General features: G+C 38.6%; 1 protein-coding gene across 7 annotated transcripts; it reads left to right on the forward strand.

The window, feature by feature from the left end:
- The first annotated feature begins 2,473 nt into the window (after positions 1-2,473).
- On the forward strand, positions 2,474-21,699 carry ccdc30 (coiled-coil domain containing 30). Of its 7 annotated transcripts, none has more exons than XM_047806794.1 (28): positions 2,476-2,913; positions 3,074-3,160; positions 4,075-4,257; positions 5,949-6,069; positions 7,192-7,382; positions 7,486-7,575; positions 7,702-7,785; positions 8,566-8,719; positions 8,822-8,893; positions 8,970-9,085; positions 9,257-9,331; positions 9,440-9,507; positions 9,994-10,186; positions 10,269-10,361; positions 10,582-10,707; positions 13,073-13,210; positions 13,351-13,529; positions 13,817-14,027; positions 14,276-14,398; positions 14,552-14,722; positions 15,268-15,477; positions 16,307-16,464; positions 16,628-16,793; positions 16,998-17,119; positions 18,056-18,197; positions 18,288-18,617; positions 18,737-18,795; positions 19,089-21,699. In XM_047806794.1, exons 2-28 carry the CDS (start codon positions 3,146-3,148, stop codon positions 19,297-19,299), a joined length of 3,801 nt encoding a protein of 1,266 aa, XP_047662750.1. In that variant the 5' UTR covers positions 2,476-2,913; positions 3,074-3,145; the 3' UTR covers positions 19,300-21,699. The 7 variants fall into 7 exon arrangements, with proteins under 7 accessions (XP_047662751.1, XP_047662750.1, XP_047662753.1 ...); XM_027170247.2 differs by having other exon boundaries at positions 2,479-3,160; positions 18,288-18,424; positions 18,500-18,617; XM_047806795.1 differs by having other exon boundaries at positions 2,474-3,160; positions 17,001-17,119.
- The last annotated feature ends 683 nt before the right edge of the window (positions 21,700-22,382 follow it).

The raw sequence follows: 22,382 nt of genomic DNA on the forward strand, positions 1-22,382 counted from the left end.
CACATTTACAGCATTTGGCAGACGCCCTTATCCAGAGCGACGTACATAAGTGCTTAAATCTCTAACATTGAATACATTAATGCTGGTTCACTAGGTTACATACTTAAGATACCACGAGTTTAAAACATTTGTTCAAAGTTACAATGAAAAAGTGTCAAAGGTTTTTTTTTTTAATGCAAAAGATAAGGAAAGAAGTGCTAGTTGAAGTGCTTCCTGAATAAGTAGGTCTTCAACCGCCGCTTGAAAATAGCCAGTGACTCAGCTGTCCGGACCTCTAGGGGAAGTTCATTCCACCACCTTGGTGCCAGACCAGAGAAGAGTCTTGTAGTATACTTGCCTCTTACCCTGAGAGATGGTGGAACCAGTCGAGCAGTGCTGGTAGATCGGAGGTTACAGGGTGCAGTGCGAGGAATGATGAGGGCTTTGAGGTAAGAGGGAGCGGGTCCATTTTTGGCTTTGTAGGCCAGCATCAGTGTTTTGAATCGGATGCGTGCAGCTACCGGAAGCCAGTGGAGGGACGGGGTGGTATGCGAGAACTTTGACAGGTTGAAAACAAGCCGGGCAGCTGCATTTTGGATCATTTGAAGAGGACGGATTGCGTTCATAGGTAAACCTGCCAGCAGTGCATTGCAGTAATCCAGTCTAGAAATGACAAGAGACTGAACAAGTACCTGAGCAGTCTGTGTGGACAAAAATGGCCGAATCCTTCTAATGTTGTAGAGAAGAAACCGACATGAGCGAGTCACATTAGCAACATGAGAGGAAAAGGACAGTTGATTGTCCATGATTACCCCAAGGTTGTGAGCTGTGGCTGAAGGGGAGATCAGATCGTTGTGCAAGGATATAGCAAGATCGTGACCTGGGGATGAATCACCTGGGATGAACAGCAGTTCAGTTTTGCTAGGATTGAGCTTTAACTGATGAGCAGTCATCCATGATGAAATTTCTGCCGGACATGCTGAGATCCGGTCAGAAGCTGTGGCATCTGAGGGTGGGAAAGAGAAGATAAGTTGTGCATCATCAGCATAGCAGTGGTAAGAGAACCCATGTGATGAAATAACTTCCCAAGAGAGTGAGTATACAGGGAGAAAAGAAGAGGACCAAGTACTGAGCACTGTGGGACGCCAGTGGAGAGTCTGCGTGGAGCAGATGTCACTCCCCTCCATGTTACCTGATATGAGCGTCCTTCCAGGTAGGAGGCAAACCATTCCCAAGCTGATCCGCAAATCCCAAGACTCTTGAGGGTGGATAAGAGAGTCTTGTGGTTGACCGTATCAAATGCTGCTGAAAGGTCAAGGAGGATAAGGACGGATGACAGTTTGGCTGATCTAGCAGTATGTAGCTTCTCAGAGACATCCAAAAGGGCTGTCTCTGTAGAGTGAGCTGCTTTAAAGCCAGACTGGTTGGGATCTTGGAGGTTATTCTGTGAGAGATAGACAGACAGTTGATTATAGACAATGCGTTCAAGAATTTTTGAAAGAAATGAGAGAAGTGATACCGGTCTGTAGTTACTGATGTCTGATGGATCCAGAGCAGGTTTCTTTAGGATGGGAATAACCCTTGCTCTCTTGAAGGTAGTTGGTACCTGACCAGATGCTATGGATCTATTGACGATAGTGGAAATGAAGGGCAAGAGGTCTTGTGAGATGGTCTGGAGCATAGTGGTAGGGAGTGGATCCAATGGACAGGTGGTAGGATTGCAGGACTGGATGAGTTGTAAAATCTCTTCTGCTGCCACAGTTGAGAAATGTGACAACGAAGGTGTAGGGAATGCATACTCTGAGATGTAAGTGCAGTCGGGGCTGAAGTGAAGATCCGGCAGATTTCCTCAATCTTCTCCTGGTAGAAAGAAGCAAAGTCTTCTGCAGTCAGGGAGGATGAAGAAGGTGGAGCCGGGGGGTTGAGCAGAGAAGAGATGATGTTGTGGAATTTCCGAGGGTCATATGAGGAAGACACACACACACACACACACACACACACACACACACACACACACACACACACACACACACACAAAACAACAACAACAACAAAAAAACAATCTGACAAATCATATCAGGATGTTTTTCACCCTTAATGTTAAAATGCTGAAGCAATGATCCACAAAGACTTCTGAGGATATCTGACTTCTTGAAGGATATCTATCAGGAGAGGTGTTTAAAATAATTACTTTCTATTACAAAATGTTAGCTGTACCATGGAACACTAAAGGCCATCACCAACAATTAGAGACAAATGAGCATCACAGTGCCAAGACCAAGAATAGACCAAGTAGGGAGGATGCCAGCTGCAACATTAAAACTCTTCGAGAAACCTTTTCTCACTTAGCTCTAAGTGAAACCAGGTCTATTTACAGTTTTAGTTCAGAGCTTTTAAAAGTATTTATCGCCATCTACTGGACAGTACTGATTTTTTCTTCTTTTTTTTTTGTTTTAAAAATTCGTGAAATATCCATCCCCTCCCTATTATATACGACATAATGGTATGTTCCGTTACCAAGGTGCAAGCTCCTCACAAAGCTATGTAGGCCAGCACGAGCCTTCTTCAATGTTGACAATCGTAACTATTCAGATGTCTGTATGTTACCTTACGTTTTTCTAATTCGTTTATTTATTTTCATGAGTTTTCTAGTGTTTGTAGGCTGTGCTAAACAGTTAAAAAAAATCCAAGGGTAACTTTTTTATTCCTAGACTAGCAAGTGATCAGCTGTTACAAGTTTGGTTAGCTAGCCATGTAGCTATAGAGAGCTAGCGGTGGCTACAGGAAGGCCAAACAGAAACAGAGTTTGCACGAGAGTAGGGATTTAGGGATGTGGACGTGTTTTATATCTGCGTTTATGGCTAATTTGACGTTAGACGTTAGCAACTTTGCGTTGACGTCTTCGGGACGGTTCTATTAATGTCAACAAAACCGGTGAGCAACAGGTTAATCCATGCACTGGTCAGTTAGTGTGTGGTGTTTATTCAGCATTCGGAGCTGTTTCCATGACCGAGTTTGTGTGCTACATACAGAATGATGATTAGGAGAGTATATAATCAGCTTGGTTTGGTTTTTAAATGGTGGAAACGGCAAGCTGGAGTGTATTCTCAGTGCTGTGAGCTGATTTACAAGTGATGAGTGGACCGCTGTTGGACTTCAGCTGGATATGGAACAGAAACAGGTATGAAGTGCATCAGGTTTATTTCTACACTCAGAGCAATTGAAGTGTTTGCATAGTTTTCATGCTTTGTATATAATGACCATATAAGGTAACGATTTCCTCGTGTATGTATGAACCGGCGTAGTCATGATTTCTTAAAGTGCCCCTCAAATCAAAATAGGTGTTTCAGAGCTTTTTCTTAAGTGTTATGGACAAAAATCTCTTTCCCTGTAAATTTTTTTTAATGACTCAATCTGTACTAGGTTTGTGTTCATGTTTCTTCACATACACAGTTCCCACACACACATGGTCTCTGCTAAATGCTGTAAATTTAAATAAAATATATTTTTATTTCCTTATGTTTACAAGAAACGTGTTCAACAACTTTAAAATCGGTTTGTTAGGCTTTTGCTCTTTTGGTTGACGGAACATGGTTTGAGTTTATTCATTTTGAAGATGGTGGATGTTGTGCAAGGTCACATTTCATGACAATGTCTTGTTACTTTAGATTTATTGAGAGCATGTTACATGTCCATGCATGATGGCCCTATGGCTCTCCATCACCATCTGCTCCATCGATTGACTTCAAAACATGTATGGCATAACTACAAAAACTTGTCCACCTTTAAAAATGTCTCTTGCATATATTTTTCTCTATATTTAGCTAGTTACTAGTTTATCTAAGCTACTGTCACTCATTAGATCTGAAGAGGGTGTGTTGTGTCCCGAATGCTCTTGGCAACCAAGCCACTTGCTGTCCCTCTGAAAGCAAATACATCAACATGTATCAAATCATATTACAGCTTGGTTGCTTCACAACAAACATGTAGGTTTTTTAACCATGGTGTATCAAATAACCAAGGTATCATGTGCTCCTACACTTCTTGTGAATGCTTGTTGGTATCTAAACAAGCGTTTTTGTATCTCTCCACAAGGAAAAAAACGAGCTGAAGGAGCTCTCCATGCGTTTGGAGAAGGATGGCATCTCGTCCCAAGCCTCTCTGGAGGAGCGTCAGATCCACATGTGGCGTCTGCTTCGGAGCAGCGAATGCAGCCTAGCATCAGCCACACAAGAGCTACAGACTCTCCGTGAACAGCAGGTCAGCGAGATGAAAGAGGTAAGTGTCCAGATGGCAGGCTTCTGAGCCACTGTAAAGCATAGCTAATGATCAGATAACAATTCCCCTCCTTCATCAAGATTTTATCATGACTATATTTGCTTGGCTCTCAACAACGTTAGATGACCATGATCTGTTTCTTTTACAGTCTTTTTCACATGCTGTCTATAGTGTTATTAGTATAAAATGATAGTCAAATATTTTGCAAGGATAAAAACAGTAACAGTTTGTATCAAGCGGTCTACATAAAGAGCATAACACATATAGCCTATTTAGTCATTTTGTTCATACAATAACCTTGTATTCACTGGTCTGTAAAAGTAACCAAATGATTATCAGACCAGAATGCTTTCTTAAATTATAGATGACTATCAAATTACATTCAAAGGACATACTTTCCCCCCCTATATAATTGTATTCATTGCCCTATCAAAGAATATTTATTACTTACACTCTGTTGCAACCCTGAAATATATATTGGTACTTTTGTGGTGTGTAAAAATTGGAAATAAATGTTAAATAAGGCTCTCAGTAAACAGGACCAGGTCTCCAACTACTCCAGAGTAGTGATGGGAATTCTTTCTTTTCTCTGTAAGTCTAATTATTTGGCTTTCTGTTGTATTTGCATTGTATTTTATATTATTGTATTTTATATATTGCTATATAAATAATTATAAAATCAGCAAAGCCCTAGAGTTGAACATGCATTAACATTATTGTTTCTACTGTGTCTGTGCATTATTATGAAAATTATTTTTCCATTTATCTAAATGGAAAACATGTAAATGTATATTTATACACTTAAATCTATATTTAAGTGAAGTGAAAGTGACGTACGGCTAAGTATGGTGACCCATACTCAGAATTCGTTCTCTGCGTTTAACCCATCCAAAGTGCACACACACAGCAGTAAACACACACTTTGAACACACACCCGGAGCAGTGGGTAGCCATTTATGCTGCGGTGCCCGGGGAGCAGTTGGGGGGTTCGATTGCAAGCACCTCAGTCGTGGCCAGCCCGAGACTGGAACCCACAACCTTAGGATTACGAGTCAGACTCTCTAACCATTAGGCCACGACTTGCCCCATCTGCTTGACCTTCCCTGTCCTCATCTTTCATGCCAATGGAATGGTTTCTATGGAAGCATTTTGATTAGAATTTACAACACAGGACTTGCAACCTTGTATGCCACTTTAAACAAATGGCCTTCAGAGAGTCAGAAAGCTCTCGGTTACTGATTAGAAGGTTTGGGGTTCAAGCCTCATCACTGGCCAGCTGTCACATTTGAGGCCTTGAGTAATTCCCTTAATCCTCTTTGTTTCAGAGGCACTGTATCATGGGTAATTTTTGACCCTCATAACAAGCTGGATTATGCAAACAAAAGTATTTAACTGTAATGTAGATGTGACAAAAAAAAAAAAAAATTCATTCATACGAGATTCACCTGAAAGGAGACTTAATGTCATCTTAAATAAGATATTTAAAGAAATATGAGAATTGTAACTTAATAGCAATAGTTTTAATAGTTTGCATTAACAGTTAACATTATATGAATATTCATATATAATAATATAATAAATACTAACATAAAAAATGTTTTGTTTTCAGTTCCCTTCTTTGGACAGTGAAGAGAATAAAGAAACCCACAAGAAGTTTAAGAGATGTTAATGAGACTGTTTGTGTGATTCAGGTGGAGAGTTACGTGGAACATATTCGAAACATGCTAGAGGAGCGTGAATGTCTGACGGCTGAATATGAACGGGACAACGAACAGCTCCGTGCTGAGCTCGAACAGATAAAGCACCAGCAAGGCAAGTCTTCCAAAATGTTGTATATGAAGCTTTTCAGTCATCCAAGTAGTACTGCTAGAAGTATAAAGCTAGTTGGATTTGGTTACTTGATAAAATTGATTACATACCAATTCTCAATTGAACCAGCATATTTGGTGTTCTAATAAAGTTATTGGGCTACTGAGTTTGAATCCCAGGGCCACCAGCTGCCACTCCTGGGTGAGATATCAGTGAGATAAATGTAAGTTGCTCTGGATCAGGGCGTCTGCCAAATGCTGTAAATGTAGTTCATTTTACACCAGTGTGAGTGGTGACTAGAACAGTCATGCTATCGTTAAGTTTAACATAGTTAAGAAGATATGGGCTTAGCATTGTTTCTTTGTCTGGATGTTTGGTTAAGCAGCTTATACTGACTACATAAAATTGCTGCTTTCATGGGTGACAATCAGCAGAAAATTCACTTTGTTCTGAAATTAAAACATGACTACCCAAAACTGGTTTTAAGGCTGTTAATCAATGCACTAAAATGTCATATTACAGCATTTGATCACAAAACTAAATTATTTTTATTCATTCATGCTGCTTTATAGAACAATTTGGGCTAGCACGCTATATAAATCTGATTCAAATGTATATTACATCTTTTTTCTTCTGTTTGGTACTAGCTTTTAGCAGGTACCACCAGGCAGGCTAATGCTACTGGACTTATGGCCAGTGGAAAGAGCATATATTCCATATTCTGTGGAATGTGAACATTGTTCACACCAAGTGTATAGATTTGTACCTGCTGTAATTATAAAGATTGCCATGCACTTATTGCAGGACGTCTATTCTCAATATGCTCAAATTGGACATATTTCTGGATATTTATATTTATGTTTCTGGATCCTCTCAAAGTTTCTTCATGTCGTAGGTTCTTGCTGCCATTGCGGCTCCCGCTTGTACTTTTGGGATGTGAATCTTTATATTTCTTCAAAGCTTTTTGTGTCTGTAACTGTTATTAAAAGCACTATAGCAATAAAATAAAATTGGTCTCATAGAATTTCAAATTGTTCTCTCTTCTTACCTCTTAGAAGAAGTAAATATGGCATGACTGTTTCATGATTTTTGTTAGATTACTGAAAGGAACTCTTTGTTTTCTAGAATGTCAGTATAAAGAGGTGACGGAGATGTTGGAGCAGGAAGGCCTTGCTGATATCAGTAACAGCAGTTCCAGTGAGCAGGTGGCTTACCTTTTGGTAGAAAGAGTCACCTTACTGGAGAGGTTGGAAGCTGCAGAAAGGAAGCTCGATACTCAGACCCTCACAGGCAACCTTAGAGAGGTTCACCTACAGGTACTAACAGAGATGATGCCCATCAAAGCAGAGTTATTGGGTTTAAAATAAGTCATTAGTATGTTTATAATGGACTTTGGCTTCTGTCTTGTATGGAAACTAGGAGGAACTGGACCACATCCGGCACACCCTGGAGGAGGAACTCAGGCAGCAAAAGGAAATGATGCGGCTCACTAAAGAGAGTATGAGCAAGGTAAGGAGATCACAGTGCACTTTCCATTGTTTTCTATTTGAATCTTTCAGTCATGAACAGATCTCTATTTTGTCAGTACGTCTGAGAAATATGCTATGACTATACATCCTTAATTTTATTTCCAAGGGGAACGAATCTGCAGCTCAGAGCACATGGAGGAAGCTTTTTGGTGTGCACAAGGCAACAAAAATGGCACAGAGCCTCCCTCTTGTATGTTCCCATGACTGCCGTATTCGCTCTTTCCTCGAGCTGTCATTACAAGCAGGAATGTGTGTCTCAGCTATGCATATCACTAGATTGCAAGCCACCAATTTCTCCCTAAATTTACTGAATGTATGCGGCTTCTGGCATGTCTTCCCATGTCTAACCAACTTGGTTTTAAATAATTTGTCTCTTTGATGGTTTTCGTTGACTGTTGACATGTTAAGATCCCTTCGGCCTGCCAAATTACTGATATAGAATGTACCTAAACTCTGCAGCTCTGCATGTGGATATGGTCCATGCTGACTAAATGCTTAGGTGTATCATAATATTAGGAAGTGTTCACTCACCTTGCTTATGCTCACAAGATGTTTTGCAATTTGGTCAAACATACAGCAGATTCAGAACATAAGAGTCAGAACAGAGTCACAGACTACAGAGGGAATATTTTCCCCCTATTAATGGGTTATTGATTCTGCTTGTTTTGTTGATTACTGGTTCGTCAGATTGGCTTGAGGTATGAAGGTTTTGTTTTTTGTTCTGTTTGAGCAATTAGGTCGATTATTAACCTAAGATTAGGCTGCATGTCAACAGATAAAGCTGGCGTATGGTGGCTGTTTTTGGCTCTGTTGCCATTAAAGCATGTTCCCCATTCAGCTTCACTCAAGCTCCTCAATGTGGCAGATGCATGGTGAGCACAAGCATGGATGCTGGCGTAACTTCTTCCAACCACATCCTAAAGACTGAAAGATCTTTAGCCAGTGAAATGTATGTCATTTTCTCTTTCAGGCACACGGTGTGGAACTGGAGTGGGAACGTACAGAGAGGAAGAAGCTGGAGAGGGATCTCGAAGAGGCATCCTGCAGACTCACTATGGCTCATCAGGAGATTCGCCACCTAACTGACGAACTTGATCTGGCTCGGAAAGGCCAGCATGCTTGCGGTAAGTGCATCACATCGAGGTACAAGTGTTGGACTATTTACTAGTGATTTTACTTATCATTGCTTCTTGTTCATTGTAAATGATTCAGTGTTTTCATGTTAGGCCCTGATCTGCACACATCCAGAGAGGAGGTCACACAGCTTAAACAAGAAGTAGAACAGCTGAAGCAGTTTGGTAAGAACTGGCTGAAAATTCAGATATCTTTGCTCTGACCAAATATGTTTGTTTCTAAAAAGTAACTCTTTGGCAGATATGGAGGAACTGCAGAAGGCAAAAGAACACAATAAGAGACTTGATGCAGAGATTCGGGCACTGAGAGACAGAGTGCGCTCCTTGGACTCTGAGAGGAAGACTCTTTTGAAAATGGTGGGTTATATTTCTTAATTGTAAATGTGAGGAATACCTTTTAAAGGTTGCATAGAAACATTTCTTTCCCATAGTAACATTTTATTTAGAATAGAATAGACAATAGATTTATGCTAATGGGTTTTGTAACTTGCACATATGGTATGTCTCACTGCTGTAATGTCTCCACAGATTGAGAATTTTAAGATTCATCCCAGTTATGGAGATAAACCTGCAACGGATCTCGAATCCAATCAATCTGTACAGGTAAATTACTGTGAATTGGGTTTAACTAACAGTAACAACACATGTAATTTAAACCATAGACTTAGCCATACTGCTCTAATCTACTTCCCACATAATGTGTGTGCTTAGGTTGATGTGGATCATTCAGAACAGTCAGGTACACCAGTAAACGATGAAAAGGATCAATTCCATAGAAGGTAATAAAAAAATCATATTGTAATTTATTATGATGATGATTATAATGATGATTTTTTTTTAGCTGTTGGTGAAGTGCAGTTCATCAGAATACAGCAATAATTCTTTTTCTTCCTCTCAACTAATCTAAACTTGTCTATTGAGAGTATTTATACAAGTTCAGAAAAGCTAGAACATGTAAGCATGGTCCAGAACATGGCAAGAATATTGGCCAAGATTAATGTGATTATAGTTATGAAAAAAATACAACATGCTTATGATTGCGTTCATAAACTGAACATTAAGCAATTATTGTTTCCAATGATTGTTTAAATATTGTTAAAGCAAACGTTGCAGCACTCTGTCTTATATTATAAAGGTATAAGGTAAAAATAGGCCAAAGATAAAATTGATGAATAAGAAACCTGTTGAATTTGTGTACTCTAATTTTATGATCACATTTTACTGTGCACAACTTTGTTTATATATTTGTCTGTGTTTGTGAGCAGGTGTCGAAGAGAGTCTGAGGATAAGGACTGCCGCCTTCGGGAGCTGGAGAGGAGGCTGCAGAAGCAGCAGCAGAAGCATGAGGAGCTGGTAGAGAGGAACGAGGAGCTAGAAGCCCTGCTCGGGGAGGCACAGAACAAAACAACAGATGAACGACAGTGCCATGAGTGTGAAGTGGACAGCTTGCAAAGAAAGGTCAAAACTCTCAGTGCTGCAAGAACTGGCTTTCTTACTCATTTATTATTAGGGGAAGTGTTAATGAAATTTGTCTTTGCAGATTAAAAATCTAGAGGCAGAGTTAAATGCGAAAAGTGCCCCTGAGAAAAGACCTGTGGAGCAGTGTGATCAGACTAAAGAGACCATCTCAGAGGTAGCTGCACTTAGTTTTACTCTTGGTATGTTATACCTATTGGACATTGAATGACTCAATCAATACTCCAATTCAAGTGTCAGCAAGGCATGAAATGTTATTACATGAAGAGTATTTGCATATCTGATATCCATAAGGCTTAAATTGTCTAGTGAGCAATTGGCATACATTATTTACCATGCATTTATTCACTATTATGTAATATTTTTTTAAACCAAAGGTACAAGGTGGTATTCAAGAGAGGCTGACGTTTCTTGAGAGTAGGCTTGCTGAGGAGAAGGACTGGAGGAAACGCTTAGAAGTGGACTTAGCACTGGCCCAGTCTTCTTTGAGAAAAGAGAAGCAGGTAATACTCTCCACAGTCCTTTACTGTAAGCAAAAAAAGAGAGAAAAGTTCTGTAACTTTTGATTAGTCCTGCACAATGGCTTAGAAGTATTTTATCTCATCCCGTAGTACAGAAGAGATTCAACACTCAGATTTTAGTGGGTGTCCTCATATGGAATGCTTGCTTCAGATCCTTTCACAATTTTTCTTTTGGATTAAGGTCAGGACATTGACTTGGCCATTCTAAAACATTATCTTGGTCCCTCTTTAATCATTCTTTGGTAGACATAATTGGGTGCTTGTGATAGTTATCTTGGTGTATGACCCATTTTTTTCTTGAGATTCAGTTCATGGACAGATGTCTCGTCATTTTCATTTAGAGATCACTGGCATAATTCTGAATACACACTTCCATCAATGATGGCAAGTTGTCCTGGACCAGATGCAGCAATACAGGCCCAAAGCATGATACTACCACCACCATGTTTCAGAGAATGTATAAGGTTCTTATGCTGGGATTCAGTATTTTCCTTTCTCCACAAATAATGCTTTTCATTTTTAAACAAAACGTATTTTTTTTCTCATGCTTCTACAAATGTTCTTTTCCAATTGTCCTCTGGCCTGTCCACATGATTAGCAAACTTCATGGGCAGCAATGTTCTTTTTGGAGAGTAATGGCTTTCTCCTTGCAGACTATTCCCTTACCCAACAGACTATTACATGTCTTGCTTTTGGAGTGATCTTTGTTGGTTGACCACTTCTGGGAATGTACCAATGGACTTAAATTTCCTTCTTCTTTAGAGAGAATCTTGAATCCTTTTCCAGCCTGATGAGCAACAACAACTCTCTTTCTAAAGGCCTCAGAAATCTCCATTGTTTTTGCAATGATCCTCTCCCACAAATACACGTCATGAACATCACATTTTGATATATCTCTGTTCTTTAAATAAGAGAGGACACTCATGGAGACCTGATTGTCATCTCATCAACTGAAATCAGATGGGCTCTAATTTGACTTTGAAATTAAGTACTAAACCTAGAGGTTCACATACTTTTGCCTCCCACAGATATATGCTATTGGAACATTTTCCTGAATAAAAAAATGACCAAGTATAATATGTTTTTGAAAGGAACTTGTGAAAATCTGATGATATTTTATTTATATAATAACACACACGCACGCGTACGTACGTACATATATATATGTGTGTGTATGTGTATATATATATATATATATGTGTGTGTGTGTTTATATATATATATATATATATATATATATATATATATATATATATGTATGTACGTACGTACGCGTGCGTGTGTGTTATTTTTTTATATATATATATATATATATATATATATATATATATATATAAGTGTGTGTGTGTGTGTGTGTGTGTGTGTGTGTGTATATGTATGTATATATATATAATATATATATATATATATTATATATCTTGTAACATTTGCATTTATAAGTGCATGTAGAGTAAAATAATATCCCAGCTTTATTTTTCTTCAATCTTTACCTGAAAATTACCTTCTTCAGCAGTCAGTGTTATCAAAGGTCCTGCCATGCATCTGACACTTGACAGGCCAATCTGTAGGGGAATTTACCATGGTCAGCAATTATAATACATTTTCCTATACTGAGAAAACAAATGGAAAGCCCCTTTACTCATAACTTACTGAACTGCTGATTTTCATCAATAGGTAGCATTTAAAAAAAATGGATGTGCTGTAAAAAAAAAAAAAATCAACAGTGGGGTAGGGCTTATAAGTTTCCAATAAATGTGCAAGTTATTTATTTCTCTTACAACACAACAATTTGCCAATAATTAAGATATTTTAAATTAAACATGTGGTGGAATGTTTGCAAAAATTTTGCATTTTCCTTTATACTCCTTTATAAAATATTTAATGTTTCCTTACCATACTTTGTAACCCTTTTAAATTTGATGAGACATCTTGTCATGTTACAGAGAAACCACAAAACCCTCTGACCTTGATAAAACGGTGTTATAGAAAATTAAACATAATATAAATAATAATAAATCAATATTAACTTTGATTCAAGCTGAATTGAAAGCTGTGTGATATAATTTGCAGTATAGGAATACATAATGTGAATTCACATCTTATTCACAAAAGACTCGCACATTTTCCATAAACACTAATTGACTGCTCGAACAATTGACCTTCAACTTCCTTCAGTAGGTTTTTCTTTCAGCTTATTTCATTATCTTTTTGTAATGGAGCATGTTGATAATGTCTGAGAGACTCGCACATACATTACAGGTACAGTAGATTTTAGAAAAATGCTGGAGTATTATTACTATAAAGAGGACATTGACTTCTATTTATAATATGGACTGCTTGTCTTCAGGCACTGCAGAGCGAGCATACAGAGCTGAAGAAATTGCGTATAGAAGTGCAGAGCTTACAGGCTGAGTGTCAGCAAGGGAAATCCCTTAACATGAGCCTCACCGTGCTAAAGGGAGAAAAGGGAATTTTGGAAGAAAAGGTCTGTATGATGACTAATAACAGACTAACCAAAAAATAAATATCAACCTGTTTACAGGAATGTATATACAGATAATCTAGAATGTCCCAAATGTATGCATTGTGTCTGACACGTTTTTTTAACTGCATGTCATGTTTCAGGTGGCCCAGTTGGAGCGTGCTCGATCACGGCTGCAGGACGAGCTTGCACAGCACATAGAGGGCAGCAGAGTGCAGGAGGAACTGAGAGAGAGCAGGGAGCAGGTGACGCAGCTTAATGCTCTAGTTGAACAGCTGCAGTCCAAACTGTGTAAACTGGAGAAAGAACACAGCACACTGAGGTAAGGAAGTTTAGAATGTACAAACTGGTGATTTACAAGGATCATAAAGTGTACACTATATACAAGTTTACAATTAAGGCGTTAAATGTGCATCGGTGCGTGGTTTATAACTATTTTTGCTATCATATGGAATAAATAATAATTATGTAGCTAGATTTGTAGCTAAGTCACAGCTCATGTCCAGTGAAGTAAGGATGTGATCTAATAAAATGTCATATCTGTATTTTTAAAATCTGTACGATAGAATGTGAGCACCCCAGAAGTGGATTTGCTGTGTTGTGTCTTAGGAATGAGATAGTGGAGAAGCGCAGGCAGGTGATGGAGCTGCAGGCTGAGTTGAGTGTCAGAGCCCAGGCGAGGCTGCAAGCTGAGGGCCAGGCGGAGCGGCTCGGGCTGGAACTGCAGCTGAAGAAAGAACAACTCCAGGCTGCACAGCAGGAGGGAGTGTGTGACCCTAATCCCAAATCTTTTACAGGAAATGACAACGAGCTCAGCCAGGCAAGACTCTTAATTCACTGACTGACCTATGTTGCCTTGCTTGTGTGGAGGTATTTTAGTACATTATGACCATTCCATGAGGCATTACTGGAAGATTTGGAGGACATTTTATTTTTATAATAATGGTTCTTTTTATTTATATAAGGATATAAGGGATTTGGGGATTAATTTCTATAGCTTGCATAGAAAGCATGTCTGGTCAGTTACTATGTTGGCCATATGTCAGTGCTTATGTTTTGCTTCTCCAGGTGGCATGTGTGAAGCCGGAGATGAGTAAGCTGCACACCACCCTGGAGCAGGACAGACTTTTGGTTAGTCAGCACCAGCTGGCTCTGCAGGCTCAGATCAGTGAAGCCCAGGCTCGGGTCAAGGTCAACACACAGCTGCAATCACAATGCACATGCACTAGAAACACCCTCCTCTGTTGTGGATGGGACTGCGCACAACTGCCTTAAAGTGCTACTTGGGGCAATATTATACTTGTATTTTTTTTGGTTTGATTCTAGTTCTGAATCTGTTCCCAGGCCCAGGACTCTGTCCTACAGCAGAAGGGTGAGGAGAACAAGCAGCTAAAGCAGGACCTGCAGAGGACCCAGCACCTCTTCACTTCAGCTGAACGAGAGCTACGTTACGAACGGGAGAAAAATCTTGACCTTAAGAGGCATAATGCACTTTTAGATCAAGAGAAGATCAAGGTAGTTCCAAAGGGAATTGGTTATGTATATCTGATAGTCTGATTGCTTATATAATAATATATGTGTAAATGTATAAATATTTACTGGTCTATGGAAGGTAAAATCCACAGTTGTATGGAAATATAAGGTAGAAGAACTTGGAGGAACTGAATACAATTTACCTACTAATGTTTTTTATTTTTAATATATTTGAACATGTAAACAACCCAGAGAAAAAATATTATTACATTAAACAGTGAAGAAATGTGTGTGTAACTATGTTTGAAACAAAAAAATAAAAACAGTATAAACATTATAGCATAGGTGACTGAGGTGCCCTTGAGCAAGGCACCGAACCCCCCAACTGCTCCCCGGGTGTGTGTTCACTGTGTGTGTGTGTTCACTGCTGTGTGTGTGCACTTCGGATGGGTCAAATGCAGAGAGCAAATTCTGAGTATGGGTCACCGTACTTAGCCATATGTCACGTCACATGATGATCACATGATTCTACATTTCTGCTGTGGTGTTGTGCTAAGCTGAATGCTGAAAGATCTGTGGTGTGTTAGCTGTGTGCAGAGCTGAAGCAGGCTCAGAGTAAACTGGCACAGCTGGAGGCCAGTGCAACAGCACAGTCAGCAGAGCTGGAACAGCTGCAACAGAGAGCCCGGGAGCTGGACCTGGAACTGGCCAGGAACAACCAGAACAGACTGAGCAGCAGTAGCCTCCGGGAGGAGCTCAATACTGAGCGAGCACGAGTTATTGCTGCTGACAAGAAGGTACTGCTGAGGGCTAATTATATACAAATCGGTACATACAAAGCCAGTGAGCACAAATTAGTGTTGTTGTAATTTTAAGGAAGGTTTGCTGCAAAAATTTTGCATGACAGAAGATTTGGTTATAAATCCAGCTAAAGCATCCCTAAACAAAAAATGTGAATTTACACGGTTAACATCTTAGTACTATTTTTCAGTACAAACCAAGTGAAATCCCAATCGTGTAGATTACTCGGTGGCTTACTATGTGGTCAGTTATTTGGGTAGCAGGAGGACAAGATGATGTGTATGTTTGAAAGCAACATTTAGTCATTTCTGCTAATTACCACAAAATATTAACTGGTAATTTTCAACATATTTAATAGTTTAAAATATATATTCAGAGTGCTTTCATTTCACTAACGATGGGCCTCATTTATCATTTATTGTTGTTTTGTGTAAAAGCTGCTTTGTTTACTTACTTTCTATAAAAAGTAATAAGTGTAAAAAAACAGTAGCGTGTAGAGTAGAGCAGTATGTGTCCTCAGGAAGCTAATGTTCCACACCAGACTATGACCTATACAACCTGTCCTCTTTTTTACCTCAGCATTTCACCTCTTTTTTTTTTTTTTACCTCAGCATTTATCAAGAATTTTATTTTATTTTATTTTATTTATTTATTTACTTATTTTATTTATTTATTTATTTATTTATTTTAACGTATTTATTCAGGTAGTGTCGTTAATAGTAAACAAGATGTGCTTTTTTAATTAAAATGCACAAGCTAATTAGACTTCCATCGAATCAGTCTGAAAATATAAATGCATAAATATGTTTTCATCACTTGCTGAAGGTGCTGGAGCTTCAGCAGCAACTAAAAAATGCTCTACATCAGTTGCGTCTTGAGGAAGCCAGAGCTGGAGAGACCAGTAAGTTGGAGAGAGACACCAGAGACATGTCTGATAACTTGTCTGCCCTCCGAGCTAAACTACATGAAGAAAAGCTACAGAGGTGAGTTCTCTACCTGACACAGCATAACACAGAGCTCCATAAGTCACCTTCATGTGCATAAAAGGCTTTAGTATAAATCTCAATCACTATTTGACGTGTGAATAAGTGCGAAGACATTGGAGTATATGTGATCAACAAGAACAACATGCTTATGAGTTGATAGGAAGTTGGTGGAAAAGAGGGAAGAAGAGCTGCAACAGCAGGTGCGTTCTCTGCGGACGAAAGAGACCACCCTCAGTCGCGTTAACTCTGAGCTCTCCCACCGCTCACAGCAGATGGAGACGAAGCTGGAAGTGCTGGAGAGCGAGCTGAGCTCTGCCAAGAAAGAGGTTTGCTGATTCACTTCTTTAAAGGCTTTATTGTTCATTTAGGGCTCAAGTCCTCCACTGCGGTATTGCAGAGAAGCGAGAATTAATGAGGCAGAACTGACCTGCTGATAACTTGTTGAATCTGGTTGCTGTAAATACCTGCATGGCGTGATCTGTGTTATTGTAGTAACAGTTGTTCATGCTGTTGTATGCTATGTCTTGTAGCAGAGCCTCAGTCAGAAGAGTTGCCTTAAACTGGAGGAGCAGCTCATGTCATCCCAGCACGAGTCAGAAAGACTGCAGGAGGAGATACAGAATATCCTTCAGCAGCTTGTTGCCAACTTCAGGTAATGACTTCATAAACAATCTTCATGTATGCCTATACACTGTATGGCCAATGCTTTGTGAACACATGACCATCCCATTCCAGAATTCTCCACTTTGCTGTTAATTAAAGAACTGCAATCTTCCGGTAATATTTTTGAGCATGACTATGGGAGGTTGCTCATTCAGCTACAAGAGCATTAGTGAGGTTAGACACTGATGGTGAGTGAGGGGGCCTTATGCAGGAATAGGTTTGGGCCTCTAAGATCCAGTGATGGGGAAATTGTAACGCTATAGCATTTAAAATGCTATAGCATCCTATACAATTAACATATGTGTGCATACAACTTTGTGGCAACAGACGGGAGAATGATTGACATTTCCCACAAATTTCTTTGATAAGAGAAAAATTTATCATAATTCATTAATCATTGTTTTAAAACGGTAATGTGCTCTTTGTGGACCTGGTGAACCAGTATGAAGCCTGATGGAGGCTTTGATCACTTTTGTTGAGCACTTTGAATAACTAATGTTATAAATATAAATGTATAAAAGGACCTTATGTTCTCCTACCATTTGAAGTGACTTGCTGGTAAGAGAATTTTTAAGACTACTAGAGTTTCAAATTGCATTGGTATATTCTCAGCAATTTATTTAACTGGACATAATTTTTGTGCAACAAGTACAGTTCTAGTTAGTTATTATTGCTATCATGGTGCTTCAGTAAGCAAATAATGTTGCTTTATAAAAATAAAAATAAAAAAGCTTTCATTTTACGCACATTTACACAGAGTGTATGTAGAAGAGTACCTGTCCTCTAAGGTTTTAAAATTTTAGCTATGATTTTTAAAAAAAAATTTAAAAACAAAAAACCTTAGTAAAATATTGTTTTTGAATTCAGGGGCTACTTAACATCGCTGCAGGGAAAAGGTTTTGAATTGTTTGCTCATTTTTTTTAGGCGAAACAACGAAAGACATTCTGTTGATAAGGCCAAGCTACGTAGAGCAAAGCAGTTGTTCATGAAGGCAACCACTCAGCGAGACATGAAGATCCAGAAGCTAGAGAATGATCTAGGACTGGCAATGAGTCTGTCTGAGAAAGTGAGACACATTTTATTGTCCAATAAGCATAATCTGAATGTATAAAATGCCAGCACCGAATCCTGACAGCTTTTCGACCCTTTTGGAAAGGAAAAGGTCTGGATTAGAACTGTGACTGAGGAGAATGAGCAGCTCCTGCTGGAGAGGCGAGAGCTGCTTAGGAGGATAACTGAAGCTGAGGAGATGGGCAACAACGGAATGCGAACAGCCACCGACATGCAGCAGAGGTCTGAATGGCTATTTATACCTCAGAGCACACTATGCACTATCTCTGTGTTAAAGATCTCTTCATCTCCCTTTAGAGTGAAGTTCTTGGAGTTGGAGAATAAGCAGCTTCAGGATAAAACACTGAAGCTGGCCAACCAAATCGGAGTTTTAGAGCGAGCCCTGCGAAATCTTCAATCAGTATGCAATGCTGAGGTAAAGAGAAGTAAATGGTGGCTGTTCATTAATGTCATTTACAATTGTTGGAATGCATTAAGCATGTTTGACTCTGTAATCATGTATAAAAATGTATTAATTTTCCATTTCTGTAATAGGAGGTAAAGAAATTGTTTCCTTCTGAAACTCTTCCTGATGGGCTCTTGCAGGCACCAAGGTATATATACTTATTTTTATAGGAAAATGCAAGATGGCATATGAGCTGCTATTTGTAGATACTGTGAGATCAGTGCATGTGCTGTATTTTGTATTGTACAACAGTTTTTGAAGGAAACTTGGTCTACATTCCTACATAAGTTAACTTGACTTGAACAGTACATCTTCCAATCATAGTGTGACTGCATAAAACCAACAAGTCCTCTAGGTTTTGATATTTAAGCAGAAACCACCTTCAATCTGTTTTCATTATGACAAATTTTATCTTCTTGTGTTCGTGAAATTTTTATGAAGTCCGAAGCTGGGGCTCCGCGACTCGTGGGGACTGTTGGATGCCATTTGCAGGGTTAAAGTGGGCGAACACGTCAAAAGCCTGGAGTCATCTCGCTCTTTGCCCACCTCTCAACCATCAGAGATTGGCTACCTGAATGTGAGCTCCTCCATGGCTCCCAGTGTTACCCAGCATCAGGAAGAGAACCACAGTGTCTCCAGCGAAGATGCCTGAAAAAAAAACTGCACCTTATTACCAAGCTTGCCAATTATCTCCGTATTTACAGCAGTTTGTTCTAACTGTCACCGGGTCAGAAGTTGCCTGATTGTCAAAGATGAACAAGACAAGGATCGTTACAGAATCGGTTCAGTGTTGCCTACCATGCGCCGAGATGTTTTTATAAAGTTAGTAATCTAGTATCATTTCACTGTGGATCCGGAGAAGGTGAATCCGAGCGTGACTAGAGGAAGAGGAAGTCCTGCCTTTTGGCATCAGTTTTGTGGTTGATTCACTTTTCTTTGAAAAATGCTTCCTTAGACTAAAAAAAATCTGGGCTTATTCTGTATAGTGCTTTTATACAAAATCATGTGTAATTGGAAGCCAGATTATACAAATGATAATTGTTTTAGTACAATGTCACTGTGACTGAACAATCTTTATCGTTTTTACAGTCTTAGTTAAAGATTTCTTTTTTAATGTAATACATAACATTCACCCTTCATTTTTACTCAGGGTCATTACCACTCATCTGACTTTATTGCCTTTGCCACTTGTATTCTGTAGGGGTCCCCAATCCAGTACTTAAGGACTCGTGTATATTCCAGATAGCCATAAAGCTGAGCCGTGTGGTCAAAATTAAACATCCGTTCACTTGACCCTCCTGTTTTCAGTGCTTCTAAATGTCAAAGGAAACAGATTGTGATTCTCTGGAATCTTAGAACCTTATAGACTTACACAGAGAAGATGATTTGCCAAGCTGGAGCTATGAGAAATGTTTTAAAAGTTTCAAAAGCAATATATTTCGTTTGAGATCAAGGCCAAAGCAGATATTATAGCCTAGGAACACAAATGAACGATAGGAAACACCTTTTTGCGGTGCAGCTGTAACATGCTATGTGTGTTATATAAGTTGATCCGGATAAAGAGGCATGATATGGGATTAGTTACAGCACTTTTAATGTCAAGTGGTACGTTGTACATATGTTTACAAATAGCAAAAGTTTTTTGTACATTTGGGATCCAAGTGAAATCTGGTACAAAATTAATGACCGCATGGTCTAAAGTGCATTGTCAAGTCTAGATCAGTGTATGTGTCAACAGTTACAAATGATAGAAACTAGAATGATAGAAAGGATCTATAAAATAAATCAAGTTTAAGATTTTACTTCCCAAATCCCAATATTTCTTAGAACAGAAATGTTGTACAATGGATGTAAAAAGTCTACGCTTCCCTGGTAAAATGGCCGGATTTTGTGATAAAAAATTAAACAAAGATAAATCACATTAAGGCTTTTCCCACCACAATGGTAACATTTCCATCAATGTGAAATTACAATACATAAAGATTGTGAAAAACAAGTAAGAGACAATCAGCATGGCACATCTTACCATGACAACTTGATTTGCAGATCTTGCGTAGCTATTCATGATTCCCCAAAGCATGACCTTGCTACCACCATGCTGCATCATGGTTTGGGTTCAATTTTTTTAATTCCACCATATGGAATTGGTCTCATTAGTCCAAAACACATTTTCCCACCGGGTTTAAGGAGATTTTGTTTGGATGTTTCTGGATATGAGAAAGGGGATAGCGCTTTTGTCTATCCACCCTTGCCTATAGCCCAGACGTGAAGAACATGAGATTGTTGGGACATGTAGAGAGTCATCAGCACTCGTTAGATATTTCTGCAGCTCCTTTAATGTTGCCTTAGGTCTCTCGGCAGCCTCCTTTATAAGTGTCTGTCCTGTCCTTTTATTAAGGACAACAGTATGATCATTTTTGAACTTGAGAATGAATGTGATGTGTAAACCTACACAAGCAGGCTATTGTAAGTTTATTTGTTTCAAAAATGTTTTGGATTGTTTTTCACTTCATTTTCGTTGTAATTTTATATTAAGGGGTTGAAATACCAATTTATCTTGGTTTATTTTATTTATTTTCTATCACAATAACCTGCCATTTTAACAGGCTGTGTAGTCTTTCTGTATCTACTGTACATGAACACCCTGGATTGAGCATCAGATTTTATTGTATTTAAAGTCAGATCTAATTTTTATTCAGTAGAATTGAGACCTGAGGGTATTTAAATCGATGACTAGCATATTAGTCACCACATTACTTTAATAATGACTTCAAAGCCTGTAGCTGAAGTATTGCACTAATAGTTCTGTTGCTTTTCCAGTCTTATATGAAAAGCCTTTGTGTTGTATGGTTTGTACAGTATGAGTTACATGGGTATTATTATTATTATTATATTTTTTTAATTGTGTGATGTTGTATTATTATTTCTTACACCATCATCACTATCCTCAGTTTTGATAATAATCAATGTGCATGGTGTTTATCATATTCCACTGCTGAACAACTGAGCACACAAATGTGTATTTTCTTATTAAACAGTGATTATATTTTCATTGCTCTACAGTTCTTTGGTTTCAGAAAATCAAACAGCATATTCAGTTAAATTACAATACATAAATAAATAGAAACCAGCAGTTCACAAAATGTTAATGTGAACAGTCCATAAACAAGAATTAAATCACCTACAATTAAAATTTTGCTCCAAAACTCCAAATTGAGAGTGTGCACCTGTTTAGCACAAGTATAACGTCGCCGTTATTTGATTGTCAGTACGAAGAACACACGAACATAATGTGTTGCTTGCAAATATTTCCCAGTGCACTCTTCATCGTGTATCACATTTTAGTGTTTTAATCAGGTGTAAGCTAGTTCTGTATCCCTTTGCTAAGAGCACTAATTTACACAGGAATTATGTTTGAAATCTGGAATTATAATCTGTTAAAAGTAATAAATAAGCGATATTAAACTGATGTAAGAAATGTCTGATGCTGTAGCGGTCTTCTCTAGTCCAAAATTTGAAAAATTGATTAAGGTTTCCTTAACGCATTGTTTACTGTGTTGATTAACACCATGAACAAACCATCCACGTATAATTAAGCAACACATTAAGTTTTCCTTGCCACTGTTGTCTTGCTCATTAGTGATAAATTTCAAATATCCTGAATTTTTAAAGATTTCTGTGAAGCACTTTAAATATTAAAGATGACATTTATTACTGTTCGTGTTACCTAATAAT

This window comes from Tachysurus fulvidraco, chromosome 23, assembly GCF_022655615.1.
Source record: "Tachysurus fulvidraco isolate hzauxx_2018 chromosome 23, HZAU_PFXX_2.0, whole genome shotgun sequence".
NCBI classification, from domain to species: Eukaryota; Metazoa; Chordata; class Actinopteri; order Siluriformes; family Bagridae; genus Tachysurus; species Tachysurus fulvidraco.